Source organism: Bacillus rossius, chromosome 14, assembly GCF_032445375.1.
Source record: "Bacillus rossius redtenbacheri isolate Brsri chromosome 14, Brsri_v3, whole genome shotgun sequence".
In the NCBI taxonomy this organism is placed as follows: Eukaryota; Metazoa; Arthropoda; class Insecta; order Phasmatodea; family Bacillidae; genus Bacillus; species Bacillus rossius.
This window is the reverse complement of record NC_086341.1, coordinates 40,215,015-40,233,475: the sequence shown is the minus strand read 5'-3', so window position 1 is coordinate 40,233,475 and position 18,461 is coordinate 40,215,015. Positions and strand designations below refer to the sequence as shown.

The following is an 18,461-nucleotide window of genomic DNA, read 5'->3' as shown; positions in this document are numbered from 1 at the left end:
TTTTTTACATAAAACATTATTTGCAACGGAGATACGATTATTTATCATAAAACTAAAATTAACCTTTTTTCGCCCCATTACAATTTAACTCCAAAAAAATGATAAAAAATAATCACTTTTAAGATTTTTCTTCATTTTTATTTCTAATCCTTAGCTCCAGTAGCATTGGAAGTATGCATTTTTTTCTTAAATCTAAACTTACCCCTATTACACTATTTAGGAACGGAACTTCACAAAGTGATTAATAATAATGTGTGGTATATTATTTTATTATTCCTACCAAATAACTTACGACGAATATAATTTATTTAAGATAAACGATTTTTTTTAAATTAATCTAAACTAACCCCCTTTTTTCACCCTTAAAATGAATTTCTATAAATAAAAAAGAAAAGTGAACTTTACATGCAAAAGTTTTCCTTCTTAGTATCATACATTTAATTTTAATTTAATCAGAAGTGTTTTTTTATCAATACCTATCCTTTTCACATCCATTAGAAATTTTATTTTACAAAATGAGAAAACTGTGCTTGGTGTTTTCGTTAGCTCGTTATTGCTACCCCATATCTATTTTTATGCTAGATTGGATTTATAGATAGAATATTTGACTTTAAAAATAATTACACTTGTTTACCTCTTAGGGGTTGATTTTCGTTAAATGGTAAAATTTTTGTTGGTAGGTTTTGTATATTTATTAATGACACAAAAACTTTTCTAATGATTTATTAGATTAGGAGATAAAATAATATATCTTAAGAATATTTTATCCGTTTTCACCACTTAGGGGTTAATATCGCAAAATGGTAAAATTATGGTTAGTGGTTTCGTTATGTTCATTATTGGTAACCAAAATAGTTAATTAAACTTTATCAGCTTCAGAGATATTAATAGTAATCTTAACCATATTTACCTTTTTATTTACCCCTTAGGAGTAAAATTTCATAAAATGCTGAAAGTGTTGTTGGTAGTCTCCACATGACTATTATTATTACCCAATTTATTTTATAATGCGTGATTAGCTTTGGAGATATAATTATTTATCTTAAAACCACATTCACCCCTTCTCACCACTTAAGGGGTTCATTTTCACAAAATTGTAAATTTGTTTTCGGTATATTTGGAAATTTAACATTGGTTATAAAAATATTTTATTCTGATTGATTAGATTAGGAGATATGCATAACTTTTATCATAAAACAATATTTATAACTTTTTTACATTTAGAGGTTGAATTTTGCAAAAAGGTGAGATTGTGATAAGTTGTTTTAGTATGTTTATCATTGGTGTCCAGTTAAGTTCATCATACGTGAATAGTTTAGGAGGAATAATTTATTATTTTAAAACCATATTTACCTAATTTACACCCCCATAGGGGTGGAATTCATGAATTTTGTATAGCCTAGTGTTTATGTTAGCCAAGAACATAACTAATAAAAAAAGCATTAAGATCCGTCAAGAAGTTTTCGATTGATGCCGGAAAAAGCAGACAAACCAACAAACTGACAAAAATTTTTGAAACTATGTATATTTGTTCTTATTTATATTAGCAACTGTTTCCAAAAGATTTTTTTTCTTCAAAATTTTAACCAATGTACATAGTTTTTACTTCGAACCGTATTATCTCACATAGAGATGTTAAATGTAATATTTTAAATATGCATAGGGGAACTTGCCCCAGTGCCGGACACCTAAGGCAAAAAAATGGATTTCTTAAAACCTTTACACGGATGAAACATATTTATATTACTAGTGATAGGTGAATATATAAGGTACAAATTTATACCAAAATAACCCGATCACAAATTTTTTTGACAATGTTATTTTAAGATTACAAATAGCATGCTAATCAAGATATTTCAAAAACATGTTCCCAGTACCGGAAAAATTATTCTTAACACAAAAATACATACATTACATGTAGACATAAAATACATAACTTTAAGTAACAGTTTTACTTCAAAGTGTTTTTTTGTGTAATTTTTGTCAGTGTTCACACACAAAATATGGTATTTGGTCACTGTCAGCACATGCAACATGAGCCCAACCACAGCAGGTACAACACTGAACCCAGTCCTCTTCAAAATTCTCTCCGCAAAGAACACACATAGTCTTTTCGTAACCATCATCCGTTGTGTTATTTTCCTTAACTTCTCTGTTGAAATCAAGTCTCCTTTTTGCGATTGTATTTTCTGTGTTGCACTTCTTTTTAGAAATTCTGTTGGCCTCACTTGTTTCATTCTTTTTATTGAATCGTTGTCCTTCCTTATCTTTCAGTTTCTTCTGATTTTGTTGTTCTTTTAGTTTTTTCAGTCGCTTAATTTCTTCTTTGTCTGCCAGCAGTTTTTTATTGGGCGTAGAAGTCAAAATTTCACTTTTTTCTCCTCTTCTTTTCCTTGAAATGATATTCCTCTTCAAATCACCAGCAACTGGAGAAATCTTCTCAATGGCATTTTGGAAGGCCTTGGAAGTGGAGAGAACAGCCATGTCAACCAAATATGTGTGCTGAGGTGGTATGGCCACTTGCATGTTGGAAATTGAAGCTCTAGTCTCTTCAAGATGTTGGCCAGAGACATCACAATGGCCTACTCTTTTTTCTGGTTATGTCAGTGGACTTACACTGATGTTCGATGCTGGGAGAAAATGTAGCTCAGTGAAAATATTTTTATTCAATGGGTAGATCCCTGTACATTCGAATCCTGATTTTGCTAGATCCATTCTGCATATTTTTGAGAAAGCACAGATATCTTGTTCAGTGATTTTCAAACCTTGTCTTCCATACTTAGACATCCATGGCTCACATGCTGAATTAAATGCATTTTTGAAAGGTTTCGTGACTGCACTATCCAATGGCTGGAGCTTGTGTGTGGTATGTGGGGGTAAACTCAACATGTGAACATTATGTTCCTTGGCATACAGAATGACTTGCAGGTCTTTGTGAGTGCTATGGCCATCCAATACCAACAGAACTGGACTCTGTTCTGATGGGTGAACTTTGTCAACAAATGACCAGCCATTTCAGAAATCCTGATACTGAGATCCAACCACTTTCTTGAGCATCAAATGTGCTTCCATCTGGTGCATCTTTTGTCAATACTGTGTTCATTAGAATCCTGGGAAACACAAAAAGAGGGGGGATAAACAGATCCCCTGCAGCATTGATGCAAAGCATCACAGTTATTTTCCTTCCACGTTCACATGATGTGAGCTTGCTAACTTGTTTTTTCCCTTTAAGAGACATATCTTTAGATGTGTTAGAACGTACAACACTCCGATTCTGCTTGGAGGAAAAGAATACTTTCTTGTCAGCGCTTCTAATTTGGAAAAAAAGTTGTTCACCTGTTCCTGGTTAAAACCATGAGCTTTCTGTAGGCTTGTGGATTTCAGGATGGCGTTTAATGAATCGACGATAAAATTTGTTTCCTGCAGTCTTTTTCTTTTTGTTGAACTGATGTGGCAATTTCAAGTGCTCAGCTAGATCGTATGCCAAGGTTATCAATTATTTTTTATTAACTGGCAAGAAACAACTGTCCAGGTGTTTAAGATGTTCAACGAGATCACTTTCTAAAATTTCATTAAATGTGTTTCAAAATCTAACCATTGAAGGTGAGAGTTAAGAGAATTGCCTTGTTTGATTGCACAGACACGCTCTCCTAATGTGCTTTTAGGCACAGAAAAATGTCCAGCTACTTCTCTAATACTGTAAATTCCCGCCAAAACACCAATAAATCTTTTTTCATTTTATCTTCATCCCATTTTCCTTTTTTGTCTGCTGCCATCGGTTCAAAATATTCCTGAAAACAAGCAATACTTATAGGCCTAACGTGTTTTTTACGATATTTTATTTCTGTCCGGTACTGGGAACATAGCTACTGTCCGGTACTGGGGCCACGCGAGAGTTTACAAAACATTGCAAATGACTAAAACCTAAGCGAAATTATCTCAATGTCAATACAGCTTTTTTATTTCTAAACATGTGGAATCTATAATAAAATATGATAAACACAATTTACTTACCTAAAGAAGGTAAAAAATTTGTTCAAAAATTAACCGTGTAGTATGAAAAACAAGCCCTCCACACTTTCCAACGAATAACTCAACTACGGCAAGAGATACGACCAAGTGGCGCTATCTATACAATTGCTTTGTGTAACTCTACTTGCCTATGACCGTCAAATGCTGTTATATAGCGGAGAAACTTGTAACCTTCTACTGTCCGGAACTGGGGATCGTCTGGTACTGGGGCAAGTTCCCCTACACTATATATAGGGAACGGAAAAATTCGTGGGTTCAATGACCGCTAGGATGGACTCCACAGTTCTACGTAAACTCGGGCAAATGTCACCCACTCTTTGGCTGCTGTCTTGTGAGACATCCCAACGTAGCAGCCTGTAATTCGATAAAGCTTTGGTTGGGTGTTTCTCATTGGCCCAGAGTCATCCAGGTGAGTTGTGAGCCAATAGCAGAGGCAGCACTGAGGTATAACTAATTGTATTTTAGCCTATCGCGAAATGAATTCGCGAAATTTTCCGGTCTCTAACTATATATATACTTATTAATTATTGTAACAGAATATTTATATTATTTACACCACTGTGTGGTTTCAAATTTGAAACTACATGATGCATGAGTTTTAAATTAGCTCAAAGACTCAATACAATTCAAATTTTCGTTAAGCATTTTACCAATAATCCCGTAACAAAAATACAAAAAAAAAAAAATAGAAGGTTTTTTTTTCGTGTTACACTTATACAAATAGTTTTTGCCAAACGTTTTTTCTATAATTTTATTCAATGTACGAACTTAAACCTTTACAGTTTTATTAGCAGTATAGATTCCCATTCATTAAAACAAAACAAATAAGTTTATACAATTCATTAACTTATGAAATTTCTGCTGCTGCACTTCTGGGGTTCGGCCAAATTTCAGCTACGGTTCGTTGAATTTTAACCAGACGATCACAAGCAAGCATTGACTTTAGGTTTTTCTGAAATAATTTAAAAACTAATTCATTTGAAATGAGAAATAAACATTATTGGAATACGTCTAGAATGAATGAAATATTTTGGTGAATTTAAAATGCTTCAATGCATTAGCTCAACAGGCAGAGTAAATTTTTTTTGTAATAAAAAACCCTAGACTGTAAGGTCTTATTCTTCAATCGATTATCTAATACTAATAAAATTAAGAAGCCCTAAAATGTTGTATGATTCTAAATGGCCGCGAAACATAAGAAGAACACTACAAGCCACAGTTAAAGCTGAACACCACTTATAGAAAAAAAAAGAACATCAGCAGAAAGCAAGAGGTGCGAGGACGAAAAGTGCCTATCTCCGAATTACCAACGCAGCCAATGAGGCGAAGCCATACATGAATGTCCATTACAAAATCCAGTGGCAGGAATGGCTTTATCTGATTCGCAGCTTAAGAAGAACCCTTGGGCTAGTAGGCCTATGTATGTAACCCTACCACTTTCTAGCATTCAGTTGATTTCTCAATCCTGAATATACCTGCTGCAATGCAAAGTGAAGCGTTTATACAGCATATGCTTTTAGACACGGACCGTGAAAGCTTGTAATCTACGGTCGTGCGAAATTTATTCAGGTTTCCATCTGGTTTACGTGGCGTTGTCGATCAGGAAACTCGCAGCAAGGTTCCCCCCTCCCTCTACCAGAGCTACGGTGTTGCGCTGATACGGTGTCGGAAAGCGCCCGCGGATGCAGGCGTTCCGTCGGGAGAGGGGTAGCAAATCCACCCACGCACGCACGCACGCACGCATGCCGCCCATGAGTTTAGGATGCCGCTCTCATAACTCATGTTTGCCGGCAGGCCGGAGTCTTGTCAGCGCGGCGCAACAAGGCACTGGAGGGGTTGGAAAGGGGAGAGGTGCGCTTATCCTCCTCCCACTTCATGAACAATGTTACGTAATTGCTGCGGCGCGGGAGGGGGTGATGGCTAGAAGAAGCCTGGAGGGGGATTGAAATTGGATGGGTCGGGGAAGACTGGGTTGGAGAGTGGGGGAAGCCCGGGGTTCAGAGTGGGGGAAGCCCGGGTAGTAGGGTGGGGGGAAGCCTGGTCGGTAGGGTGGGGGAAGCCCGGACGGGAGAGTGGGGAAGCCTGGGTGGCAGGAGTGGGGGAAGCTCGCGAGGGAGAGTGGGGAAGCCTGGTCGGTAGGAGTGGGGGAAGCCCGCACGGGTGAGTGGGGAAGCCTGGTCGGGAGGAGTGGGGGAAGCCCAGGGGAAAGGAGTGGGAGAACCCGGGTAAAGGAGTGGGGGCTAGCCCCGGCGGCAGGAGTGGTGCATCGCTGCGCGGAGAGATGACCGAGAGCAACGCCGCGCCTCGGCTGCGAACTATAACTACCGACGTGGACGCTGGCGTCATTAATTTACACAGCTGCCAATTAACGGGTTCCTCTCCCATTGTGCTGTGTAGTCACGCCGAGCGGGCGCGACGGGAAGACGACGATGTATCATGGGGCAAATGAAGTGTCCGCCGCGGATGTCATTTAACCGTTATTTTCTCTCTCTCTTTCTGTCTCTCTCTCTCTCTCTCTCTCTCTCTCGCAACACCATTGTCCGTCGCGAAACACGGGAAATGTTCGGTGGTCGGTGCGGTTGGAGTGTGCGCTTTCTAAAGCGTATCTCTCGTGGTTCGACAGGGTAACATGCAAAGTGATGGCTCGTACCACAACACATATGCGCGGTCTCATCATTTATGTTCGCCAAATCCGGAGTTTGGCGCTTTAGAGTCAATGCAATTCCTACTGGAAGTACAACATCTGGTTAAACCTTTCCTAAGTTAATTTGGGGCTCACACACAATTTTTTTTATTTAATTTTAATGCTACTGGTATTATTAAGGCTATTTCTGTAAATGTAGCACTAAACATGTCTTGCTTTTGTTGTTTTGTCATAAATATTTTCAACAGAGATTTACTTATTGTGATATGTTTGGTGTAATTTGTCACGCAAGTGATAAAAATTACAAAACAATTGTACAACTTTTACACCCATTATATTACTCTGAGTTAGTATCTATTGAAGATATAAAAGTCATAGTGTTTAATTCATATAAATAGCCCGTAACTTTTAATTATGATGAGAAAATGTAAAATAAAAATGTATCTGCGTCCTGTGTAAGATCCCCCTTTGTTTTGCATGCCATGTAAAATATTTGATTTTCTGTAATAATTGTTATTGAACAGATACATGTGAACATTAAGTCACGATAACTCTCTAGCATTTCAAGTTTTAACCTGATTTTATTTTGCAGGTATTTACTTTGTCTTATACTTATTATACTTAAGATTAAAAAGTCATTAAATGTTCATAATCATAAGTAATGGTGTGATATATTTAATACCTTGATTAATTGTTAATAAAGTAGTATGTTTATTATTTATATAAATATGTTTTTTTATAGTTTATGTAAATTATAGTATATGATGTCCAACCAACAAATGCAAAATAAATATTGGTTTTAATGCACTGAAACGACTATTAATTAACTTAATTACAATAAATTAAAAATAAACAAACACGACTTGTTAGATCGCGCTTTAAACATAGTTTGCCTAAAGAAAGCATGTAAAGCCACTCGCAGGGAGAAATGATTCGCAGTAGTGCTGGCTATCATCGAACCCAGGACATCCCAAATGCGAGTTGTGCTACCGATCGCTTAAGAACTCTCATTTAGTAAATCAATCAGTGAAAATCACACATGCAATTGTATACTTAACAAGATTAGATGTAGAAAGTGACAAAAAATGTGAACGAGTTTTTCAGTACTCGCCAGAGATGTGTAACATCTAAACTCGGTAACGAGCAAATTCATGTGTTCTCATGTTGCAAATACACTTATAATACGAAACTCGGACACGAAATATAACGTAGAATTTTTAAAAATAATGCAGAGCGTAATTAAAATAAGAAAATTTTGTTTTCAAATAAACATGTCGAATACCAAATTATTCGAATTTAGGACCGATATTTAAAGTTTTTTTATGATTAAAACGTAAAAAACTTGAAAAAAAATACTAAACACCTGATTTTCCACAGTGAATTTTATTAAAACACTGCCCATATTGTTAATGGTCTCCGGTCGGTACGACGTCATGGAACTACCCCACATATAGCGTTACATGTCGCGCGAAACGTAATTTCATTTTCCGCTGTAAGAGTTGCACTTCTGTATCTCCCTCCTTGTTCTGTGCCTAAAATCGGTTTCCAAAAAATTAGGGACTAGCCCCCCTTGGAACTGGCTGTTTCCTATAGTGCACTAGGAACATGGTTAGGGTACAGGTTTAGCATATTCAACACATAACAAGCAGTTAATGCTATAAAGTTTTCAATTTTGGCCGTTGTGAAATTTGGTTCGTGCCATTCGCCACAGATGGCAGCATCGTGGTTACGCTTTTCCGTTCCATGCGACTTCCGTTCCATTCACGAAATTACTCCCACCAAATGCCGTATACCGAGCTAAGATGTAACTCGTATAAAGAATCAAGTTGATGACAGCCGTGATGTTTTTAAGCTCGCATGTTTTTAAGGCAGGATGATTGTGCTGTGGTTTACCGTTGCCTCCCGCGGACAATGACAGAAAGGCACGCCACAAACACCCAGCCATACACGCCAGCCACTCCATCAAGTGGACTGACCATATGTACAGGCATGTCAAATCTAATGTGTTAGTCATAATCGTCCTTGGTGCTCCCGCACTTAACAAGTGAACATGCAAAATAAAATAAAAAATAGCACCAGCTCAACACAACTCTTTACGTTCACAGGTGGATGAAACAAATTAAATTACGACTCAAGAGCTAGCGTTTACAGACTTTGCTAGTTTCCTGAGTTGCAGCCTGTGAAAGTTCCGCCTGAAATCTCGCTCCTCCTACGTGATTTCGAACTCGACCTGAAGTATCCGCTTCGTCATCTCGAGTTCTGTCTGCAGCAAGTTTCTCCTCATTCTGTGTTCCATTCATATTAATATTAATTACGATTAGCACGTAAGAACAATCAATTTGTTTTCAGGTATTTCGCGACCATTGCCTGACACCCCATCCTGGCTTTGGAGGTTGGACTACTTCACGGTCGTGTCTACAGAATTCTGAAGATGCCTGCTGAAATGCATGCGAAACGTTGGTCCTCACCACCACTGCGACGTGGCTCGAAACCTTCAAAAGCAAATAATGTAGCTTAAGAACAGTAATTTATGAACTGGAACTTTGTGATGAAAAAATTTAAAATTACGACAAATTGAAGTATTCATTTATTTTTTTTAAATTTGTAACATGCCCACCAACAGTTAAAAGCTTGTAAATACAATGTGAATCGAAAGTTTTATAGTTGCGCTGCATAGCTAGATTTTTCAGTAGGTTTTAATAAAACAAATTCTTAGCTTATAGGTTGAGACCATACATGTGGAAAAGATATTTTTCATAACGTTTCGGCTTGTCTGGTTGCAGCGAACTTCAAGAGCAGTTAGCAACTGAAGGCCTGGTGTCGTGATATATTAGTGACGTAGGGTTCATTGGGAAAACTATCTTGAAAACATAGTCTAACGTGCTCTCGAAGGATGGAATACAACTATGAAGTTGGAGCAGAAAACTTGTTTATTGTAAATGATAGAGAAAATAATAAATGAGTAACAGTAAGCGGATGGATAGTGTAAAATTGAAAAACAAAATCTACAACCAACGCAAAATATGTTGCTGATGTAAAATAAGTTGATTAAAATTGTTGTGGGTTAGCGATTATATAATTTAAATTTTTGTGACGTGGTAAAATAAAAGATTATAAAGGCAGATGTATAATCTGTATGTCAAAACTAACCTGAATTGTCGTTGTGTTATTGCCATGAACCCCACCGTCTTCGAGGAATTTGAAACAAAAATTTATAAAGATAAACTTCGACGTCTGGCGCCTGTGCAACAAATACTAACACTAAGTGTAAAAAACCGCTTCAAATTAGAAGCATTGATGGTTGTGTGAGTTATGCTCCAATCCAGGTATTAAGTTACAAGCCGTCATTTAATTAATAACTTAATCCATGTGTGCATTTCGTACTTAAAAATTATTTCCTTTATTAGAAGCAGTTCATATACTAAAGATATATTTTTGTTTAATACCAGCTAGGCGTTCCAGTCGTTCGTTCTAAATTCCATAATACATTTCTGGAAGGTAGAGGGTTATGGTAATAACACTAAGAATAATTTTTCGTTAGTTTTGAATTGCAGATTTTTAATCTGCCTTTAAATTCAAATTATACTTCCGCGTCTCAAAAGTGTTAATGAAGTAAGCGACCTATCCCAAACAATTTTAATTAAATTATTTTTATTCACCAATTTTGGCGTTGTTTGTAGTACTTGGTTGAATTTAAAATATTCCAAATGCTTAATGTTACATATACAAAAAAAAACTTTCTCTATTATTTACATAGATCCAATTGTTCAGCTTCAACTTGAAAGGCGTATAACATACTTCAGAAGCACCTAAAACTTAAGTAATAAAAATATTTGCAACATTTTTGTGATGTACCTTCAGTCAAACTATTTCAGTAGAATTAAGACTCAGCCTGTATGTACTGTATCAGAATAACCTGCTTTATGTTTCAAATCGCCTTTGAGGATTGTTGCAGCAAAGACAAGCTAAAACGGTAAAATGGTGATGGACACAGTATAATTTCACAAAGACATGACATTAATACAGAAGCAAATATACTCTGGCCCCAAAAGACTACGATATGGCTTGGCGCACGAGCTATGAAAGCGCGGGGGTGCTAAGGGCGACACTGGCTAGAGCATCACACGCCACTTCGCCTCTCTGTGCCAGGCACGGAACTGGCGTGAAGTCTTCGTCGGCAACGCGCTTCTATGGGACTTCAAGCGGTGACCGTCTACTTTTATGAACAAATGTTAAAGATAAAGGTGCCATGCTCCTCCCTATCCAACTTGAAATACTGTGTTTAGAATTTTTGTACAACTAAAACGTCCGTGAAAACACATATTCAAGCCTTTTTAACTGCCCATAAAATACATGCTATTAACGAAATAATGAAACAAAACTTGTATATGCAAGTGCAAGAGCTCTTAATTGGTTTTCCTAATCAGTAGGGGCATGAAATTTTTGCGAAAAAATCTGAACGCCTACTAGACTGCAACAAGGTATACCCACACCAGCGGTTTCTTCCTTGTGATTGGCGGCCGTCTGCGAGAGGAGTCGTTGCCTTGTTTGCACGAGCCACCAAGGACGAGTTTGCTTCCACACTGAATTAGTGTGATTGGTTGTTGTAACAATCGACATGCAACTCAAAGTAACTCACCCAATCACAAAACACAGACGATGCTACAATGTTTTAACTTCCAGCTTCTCTCGGGATCTTTACGCGAAATTTTCATGGCCCTACGAATCAGGCACTTTAGATGAAGGTTTTGTTTCTATGGTATTCACGATAAATTACCATACCCTGTGCTGAAATTATGGCATGCAAATGTCCAAACTCTTCGTGCACTGACTGTGTAGAAGTGTTGAATTATCTTACGCTGCATATGGACAAGGGATAAATAATGGTACGGCCTCCTGGTCACCCCAGACGATCGAATGGTTTAATATCACGGCCGCCATACTGATTCCATAGTCTGCTGCTAGGTAGCGGTGGTGTCGAATACAGGTGACGTCCATGAAGGTTGGCGTCACAGTTTATTTGTAGGTTCTCCTGGTACGAGACGCTAGTCTAGCTGAGTTAACATTTATTTAAAGGCGTGAGTCGGGCCGACTGCATGCCAGGAAAACCAATTAATGACAAGAGGGAAAACGGGGGGGTGGGGGGGGGAAGGTGTCCAAGCCCCTTCACCCTTCAAATTCTTTATGATTACCCAAAGGGTGGTAAGAGATCCCCTAAAAAGGCTTGTACCTCCCCCGCGCTGAGAGATTTCCCAATCCATAGAGACATTAAAATAAGTGATGAAGAAGTTCTTGATAAATTTGCCAGTATACCAAAAAATCCGGACTTCGTTTTGTAAACTTTACATAAAAAGCGAATTTTTAAAATGTGCTTACATCATTACACCCTTTTTATACGTAGTTGGGGGACGCTGTGGTGGGGGGGGGGAGGGGTCCAAGCCCCTTTACCCTTCACATTCTTTATGATTACCCAAAGGAAGGTACAAGAGCCCCTAAAAAGGCTTGTACCTCAACCGCGCTGAGGGATTTCCCAATGGTGATCAAGTGGCGGCGGTCTGAGTGATTTGTGATTTGTGGATTGGCGCGTTCAGAAACCCGCGAGCTCTACACGTGGTGAAGCGACGTGACGAGACTCACTGAGGCTGAGGTAGAGCTGGGTGCCGGTCTCGTAAGTCTCCCACGTCAGGGCTCTGTAGCGCGTCCTCTCCTTCAGGGCCCCGTAGTCCGGCCTCTGGTCCCGGGGCTCGTTGGGGTCCCTGCACACACGCGCGCAAGTCCCACCACGTCAATTGTCTCCACTGCCGTGAGACTATCATGCGTAGAAATAAGCCCTTCAAATTAAAACAAAAACCAAAAATCCAAAAATTATTTCATCAAATTATGGTTGACAACAACAGAGAACGGGAAGAAGAGGGGAACAAATTTGAATCATTTAATGAGTAGAGACCGGAAAAATTCGCTGGTTCAATGACCTCCAGGATAGACTACAATATCCTCTACACACTCGGGAAAATGCCAACTGTTCATTGGCTGCTGACTTGTGAGTCCTCTCGACTGTGTGGCCTGATGTGATTCGACACTTCTATGAGTGAGGGTCTCTAACTGGCCCTCAGTCCTCCAGATTCACAGTGAACCAATGACAGAAGCAGCACTAAGGTATAATTGTTTGAATTTTAGCATAACACGAAATGAACCCGCGAATTTTTCAGGCCTCTATTAATGAGCTGCCAACTGCACAGGAATCATACAGCTAGGAATTGTCAGAAAATACATGCTCTGACGTAGTTTATTTCACTTTTTAACCGTGTCATCGCGAAATTGCAGTGCCCAAAAAAACCACGCAAATTGTTTTTCATCTAGTGTGATGATGGTGAGTAGGTAGGTATTCATAATATTCTTCGTCTGACAATTTGTCACGTCACTCTGGTACAGCTGGTACAGGGAAATATGTGTGGTAAATGCGATCACGTACATCTCAAACAGCGGTCATCAAATATAATTTTTACGTTTATGCAATCTGGTTTCCACAAAGATAAAGTTGAAAACCATTTTTAACCTATGGTATTAGTTATTCTAAAAAAAATATTGTCCAAAAGTGTTTTTTTTTGTTTCGGTTGCAAATGGACGAGAGCTTGGAGTGAATTTTGTTAAATGTATGGAAGTTGAAGGTAAAAATAGGCATACTTTTGTAGCATAGAGCTAAATAATGTTTTTTTTATGAAAAGTAGGTTTTAAAAAAGTATAGGTTTTGATTTACCAGTTGAATATCAGGGGTAGTAAAAATATATCAATAGTAGTTATTTTTTGTAGAAGTTAAGTCACATTAGACTAGCACGATAAATCATTGTTTAAGTAAATTAAGAAAGTATGCCATTGTTTTTCATGTTTAAGGGTGGCTTTTGTGAAAGTTAAGCCCATGAAAGTCGTTTTTACTATAGGATTTACGAAATTGAACTATTTTTTACGTTTTCCAACAGAAAAATTAACCTCGAATCATATCCCATATCTAACCTTAAATCTAGGTAAACATGAAACTTGGATTTCCTTAGACGAAAAGTGGTAATATAGTTTAAGGTATTAAAAATAATAGGATCCGAAAATTGTAATAGTTTTTTTTATTATTCTGCCCATTTATGAAATTACAGTTGTTTTTTTTTACAAAAAAAAAATAAAACAAGACAAGCAACTCCAAACATCGTAACATTCCGGTGAACCCTCTTTCAAAGGTGAAATTTACATATTTCTAATTTTCCACTTTCTAAACTTGCATCACTTGATTCCAAGAGTAAGATGAAGTGTACACCTGTCGACCTGCAGCATTTTATCTCTTATTTTGAAGTTAATTGTTGAAACTTGCCTATCTTGTAACAATTGATGAGTGTCATATATGTAGTGCATGTGTACTTTACACATATATATGTATAACTATTGATTTTTGCTACTTAGGTAAAAATAGCAATTTAAAAATAAAACAATATTTTGTTTCATCGCATTATTTGCGGTGCTTATATCTCATTAGGATTCCAGAAAAAATGTGTCACAATTTTGTGATGAGGGTCGTGGGATCTATCTCAAATCCCTGGTGTGAATAATGATTTGTGAATACAAGTGGAACACAACAATGGACTAACAACATTATCTGTACCTTATACCTAGAATACACCTCGTCTCCCTTTATTTTGGTAATTTTCTTAGGTCGCGGCTTTTCCGGAAATTAATAATAAAATTTTCGGAAATATTTTTTTCGATAACTAGAGAAATTCCTGTATTTACTCTGAAAACAGCGTCCTTATATTCCTACTAGTTTCTGAAAAATCACAGTTTATAGCTTATATTACAATGCCTGTGAGTTGACGCAGCCATCGCCATTTTATTTTAACGTTCTTATACATGGAGTATCACAATATTCAGTTCCGAGGTCGCGATTGTGTATTTACGCTATAAATATTACAAATTCGTTATAAAGTGATAATGTTCGTTTACACGAAGATAGCTCCATGAAAAAGCGGTTTTAAATATTGTGGACGTTAGGTTAGTACAGCTACATTAAAATACTGTGTTATAGTGTGAACGGTTGGTTGGATTAGGATAGCTACATCGTATTGTTAGAAATTCCAATCAACAATTAAAATATTTGACAGTATTTGTGAAGTAGATATACTGACGTAACTAACCGTCTACAATTTTTTAAAGGATATTTCATGGAGCTAAACTAACCCAATCAACCATTCTCAATATTAGACTTCAGTTATCCGAAACATAAACCCACGGACTCACAGGAGAAAGCAAAAAATGGCTTCGGCCGTGTCAATGAACATGTATTGTAATATAACCTATAAACTGTGATTTTCCAGAAACCAGTAGTAATTTAAAGTTACGGGACAAATAAATGCGTTTTAAAATGTGCAGGTACGTAATAGTTTTAGAGTTTAGGAACCATTATAAGTACAACTAAGTAAATATTTCTTGAAATTTCACTATCGTAATGTTTGCTGTATGCAGTTTTTTTTTGAAATCCATACATTTTTATTTAGTACTATACAATAAAATATTTACATAATAACTGACCTAGAAACATTTTAATATTTTCGTAAAAAATATTGACTTATTGATGTCTTGTAAATTGTTTTATTTGTCAACATATCTATTTAAGCTTTTACCGAGACACAAAAATTTAAAAGTATTTATGTTATAAAATACACTCCCGTATTATGTTTAACAACCTTTAAAAAAGGCGTATTAATAAGCCCTTCAAATTAAAACTATAAATTAAAAACAAAAATATCACCATTTTATGGTTGACAACAACAGAGAACGGGAAGAACAGGGAAACAAATTTGAAACATTTAGTGAGTTGCCAATTGCAACGGAATCATAGAGCTAGGAATTGTCAGAAGAATGCATGCTCTGACGTAGTTTATTTCACTTTTTAACCGTGTCATCACAAAATTGTAGTGTCCGAAAATTCACGCAAATTGTTTTTCATCTAGTTTGATGATGGTGAGTAGGTATTAATAAGAATCTTCGTCGTTATACACCGTCACTTCCATATGACACAGTCACTCAAAACTGTTTCCCAATACAAAAAATACACTTCAGCCAATGTTTGGGGTGTATTACCAACATGTCGCAGATGATTAGCTCCAAAATAACTGCTAAACCTGGTTACCATTTTGTCAAAAGGACGTGGCCATTTCGATTGGAATAGAACAACCTGACAATAAAAGCCTTCATACACGGTAAATAGAAATAATCACCTATTACAATGTTTGTTGTGTTCGGTTTAGGGACTGTAAGCAGATATTCACATTTAATTTCGCCAATTAAAACTTTGGTAAGCGAATAAGATTAATTATGTCAAACATAAAAGGAATTTAAAAAAAAAAGAACATGATGCAAGCTTATGATGTAATTGCAACGTGTTTACTTTTAGTTAAATGTCCGAAGAGAAATCATACGGCATAACATTGTTTGTTTTAATTTTGACAAGAGAAACAAGACTTCAGTACCAAAAGTTCGAATACCTTTGCTTTGCGAGTTCAGAAATAAAATTATAATATCATTAAAACATTTCTAAAGGAGAGAATTACACCATGTAATTTCAAAATGTTTTGCACACCGTATATGTCCGAGTAGTCAAAATAATTTTTATATTCGTGCCCATTTGGACAGAAAAATTATTTAATCCAGATTAACAAAAATGTTTTTAACGATATATGAAGTTAAAATTATTGTCAAAATTATTTTCAAATTATTGTTTACTATGTGCAAAGAAAATTCAGTTATAGGTAGAACCTGTTTGAAGGCACTGTGTTAGTGTTTTTTTAAGCACACAATTGTTATTAAAATGCTTTATTAATCAGGGAAACGTATTCAGAAATAATAGGTGGAGTGTCAAAGGTAAATGTAAAATGACACAAAGCAACAGAATATATGTTTATTTTCCATGTCAAATAACCGAGAAGTCACTTAGCCCGGCAATATAAATAGTTTTTTGAGATAACATGAAAATAATGAGTCACTAAAAATAATCAAAAAGACCGCGAAATATTACTGAGTTCAATTACCAACACAAATATAAAAGGAAGGTAATATTTTTACTCTATGTAAAACTAAATCCAGATTTCGACATAATAACTTATTAAAGAAATAAATTGTTAGCAGCTTCGAAAAATATGACGATAAAAACATTTTTTTTTATTTCAGTTGAAAAATTACTTTTTTAACACTTATGCTAGTAAACATTAAAATTTAATTACAGAAAGACTGTGTTTATTCATTGGTTGCACAATTTTCAAAATCATAGAACTGTGCGTAAATAACGTTATTATTTTCTTCATAAATTTAGTTTTAGTTTTGAGGGCTTGGCACTCTGCGTTGTCGTTTATCTTAAGTAATAACATAAAGAGAGAGTGTGAGATTAGTTATTTCAGCAAAAATAATAAAATTTTATTTTAAAAATTGGTATTCTGTAAAGTCGGTTTACGGACGATATTTTAACGTGAAAATGTCATAACAAAACATTGATGAAATGATTGCATACTTTTATTAATAAAATTGAATCATTTTTATTGAATTATCACTATTTTGTTTGGATACAAAGGAGTGAAATGAAATCTACAATTTAATTGATAAAATAATTTTATTTGCACTCATTAATTCAAATATGTTTATTACTTTAACGAACAGATTATTTTAACTATAACTTTTATACATGTTTGCTATTTAACTTCTTCCAATCTGTGTTATTCTGTTAAGGATAGGACGATGATAGGAAAAGTAGGAAAGAATGAGAGTGTTTCAAGTTTATTGTGCCTCGAAAAAGTCAAATCGATGGTTTTCCCAATCGAGTGAAAGAGAGATAGATGCGGCGCAAGCGTACAATGAGCGTAACGGGACACAGCGTAACGGGACAATGTTCGTTACGGGACACTTTTTCGTGCGTGCAGCCGGCATTCATCGATTTGTTAGACGTTGTCACGTCAAAAAATTATTCTTTTCAATCCCCCGCGCAATTGAAAGATATCTGTAACTTCCATTACCTCCGTTAACTTATACTTTCTCTCATTGCCTGTTATCCTTTAAGTTACTCCAACTACTATAAAAAAATTATATTCTAACAAACTTACACAATTAAGTATTATGCTACACTTTTCCAATTGGAAAGATTTTATTTTACGTAATATAACAAAATTCATTAATAAATCTGGATGAAAACTAAAAACACACTGATATCTTGTCTTATGCTGATTAAACCATTAGAGATAGATTATAACAAAATAACCGATATTCTACGTTGTATATTATGTAGTATATATCATAAAAGCAATTATAATTTTGTGATATTTTATTTAGTGTGTTTGTAATATTTGCCCTTATAAAGACACAGTATTGAAACGCTAAATATAAATTTTAGAGGTTATACACGAAAAACAATATTTGGATGGAAATATATATTATTTTTGAATATTATTTTTGCAGTAATTTTTAAAATTTAACTGTCTCAGTTATACATCTTTATCATTTTTTTGAGAGCCAGTGCCCCAATTAGATAGCCATACAAAAAAAATATATTTTTTAAATATCACATTCCAGTTTTAAAAAAAAATATTCTTTTTTTATGGAAAAAACACAGTCGAATAAACATTTTCTTAATTAGTCACACACAAGACTTTATCTCGTGAGATTTCCGTTTCGGAATTGCTACTTCTGAAGCAAATATGTCGAAGGGGGGTATATTTTAACAAGTAGCCTCGCAGAAAAAAAAATATTCTTCACGTTTATT

General features: G+C 35.8%; 1 protein-coding gene across 1 annotated transcript in view; it reads right to left on the bottom strand.

The window, feature by feature from the left end:
* The window catches only part of LOC134538780 (neuroligin-4, X-linked-like), a 185,572-nt gene that overhangs the window by 14,520 nt on the left and 152,591 nt on the right, over positions 1–18,461 (bottom strand). Inside the window, exon 6 of the mRNA XM_063380272.1 lies at positions 12,314–12,432. Coding sequence (XP_063236342.1) covers positions 12,314–12,432 — 119 coding nt within the window. The remainder of the gene's footprint in view (positions 1–12,313; positions 12,433–18,461) is intronic.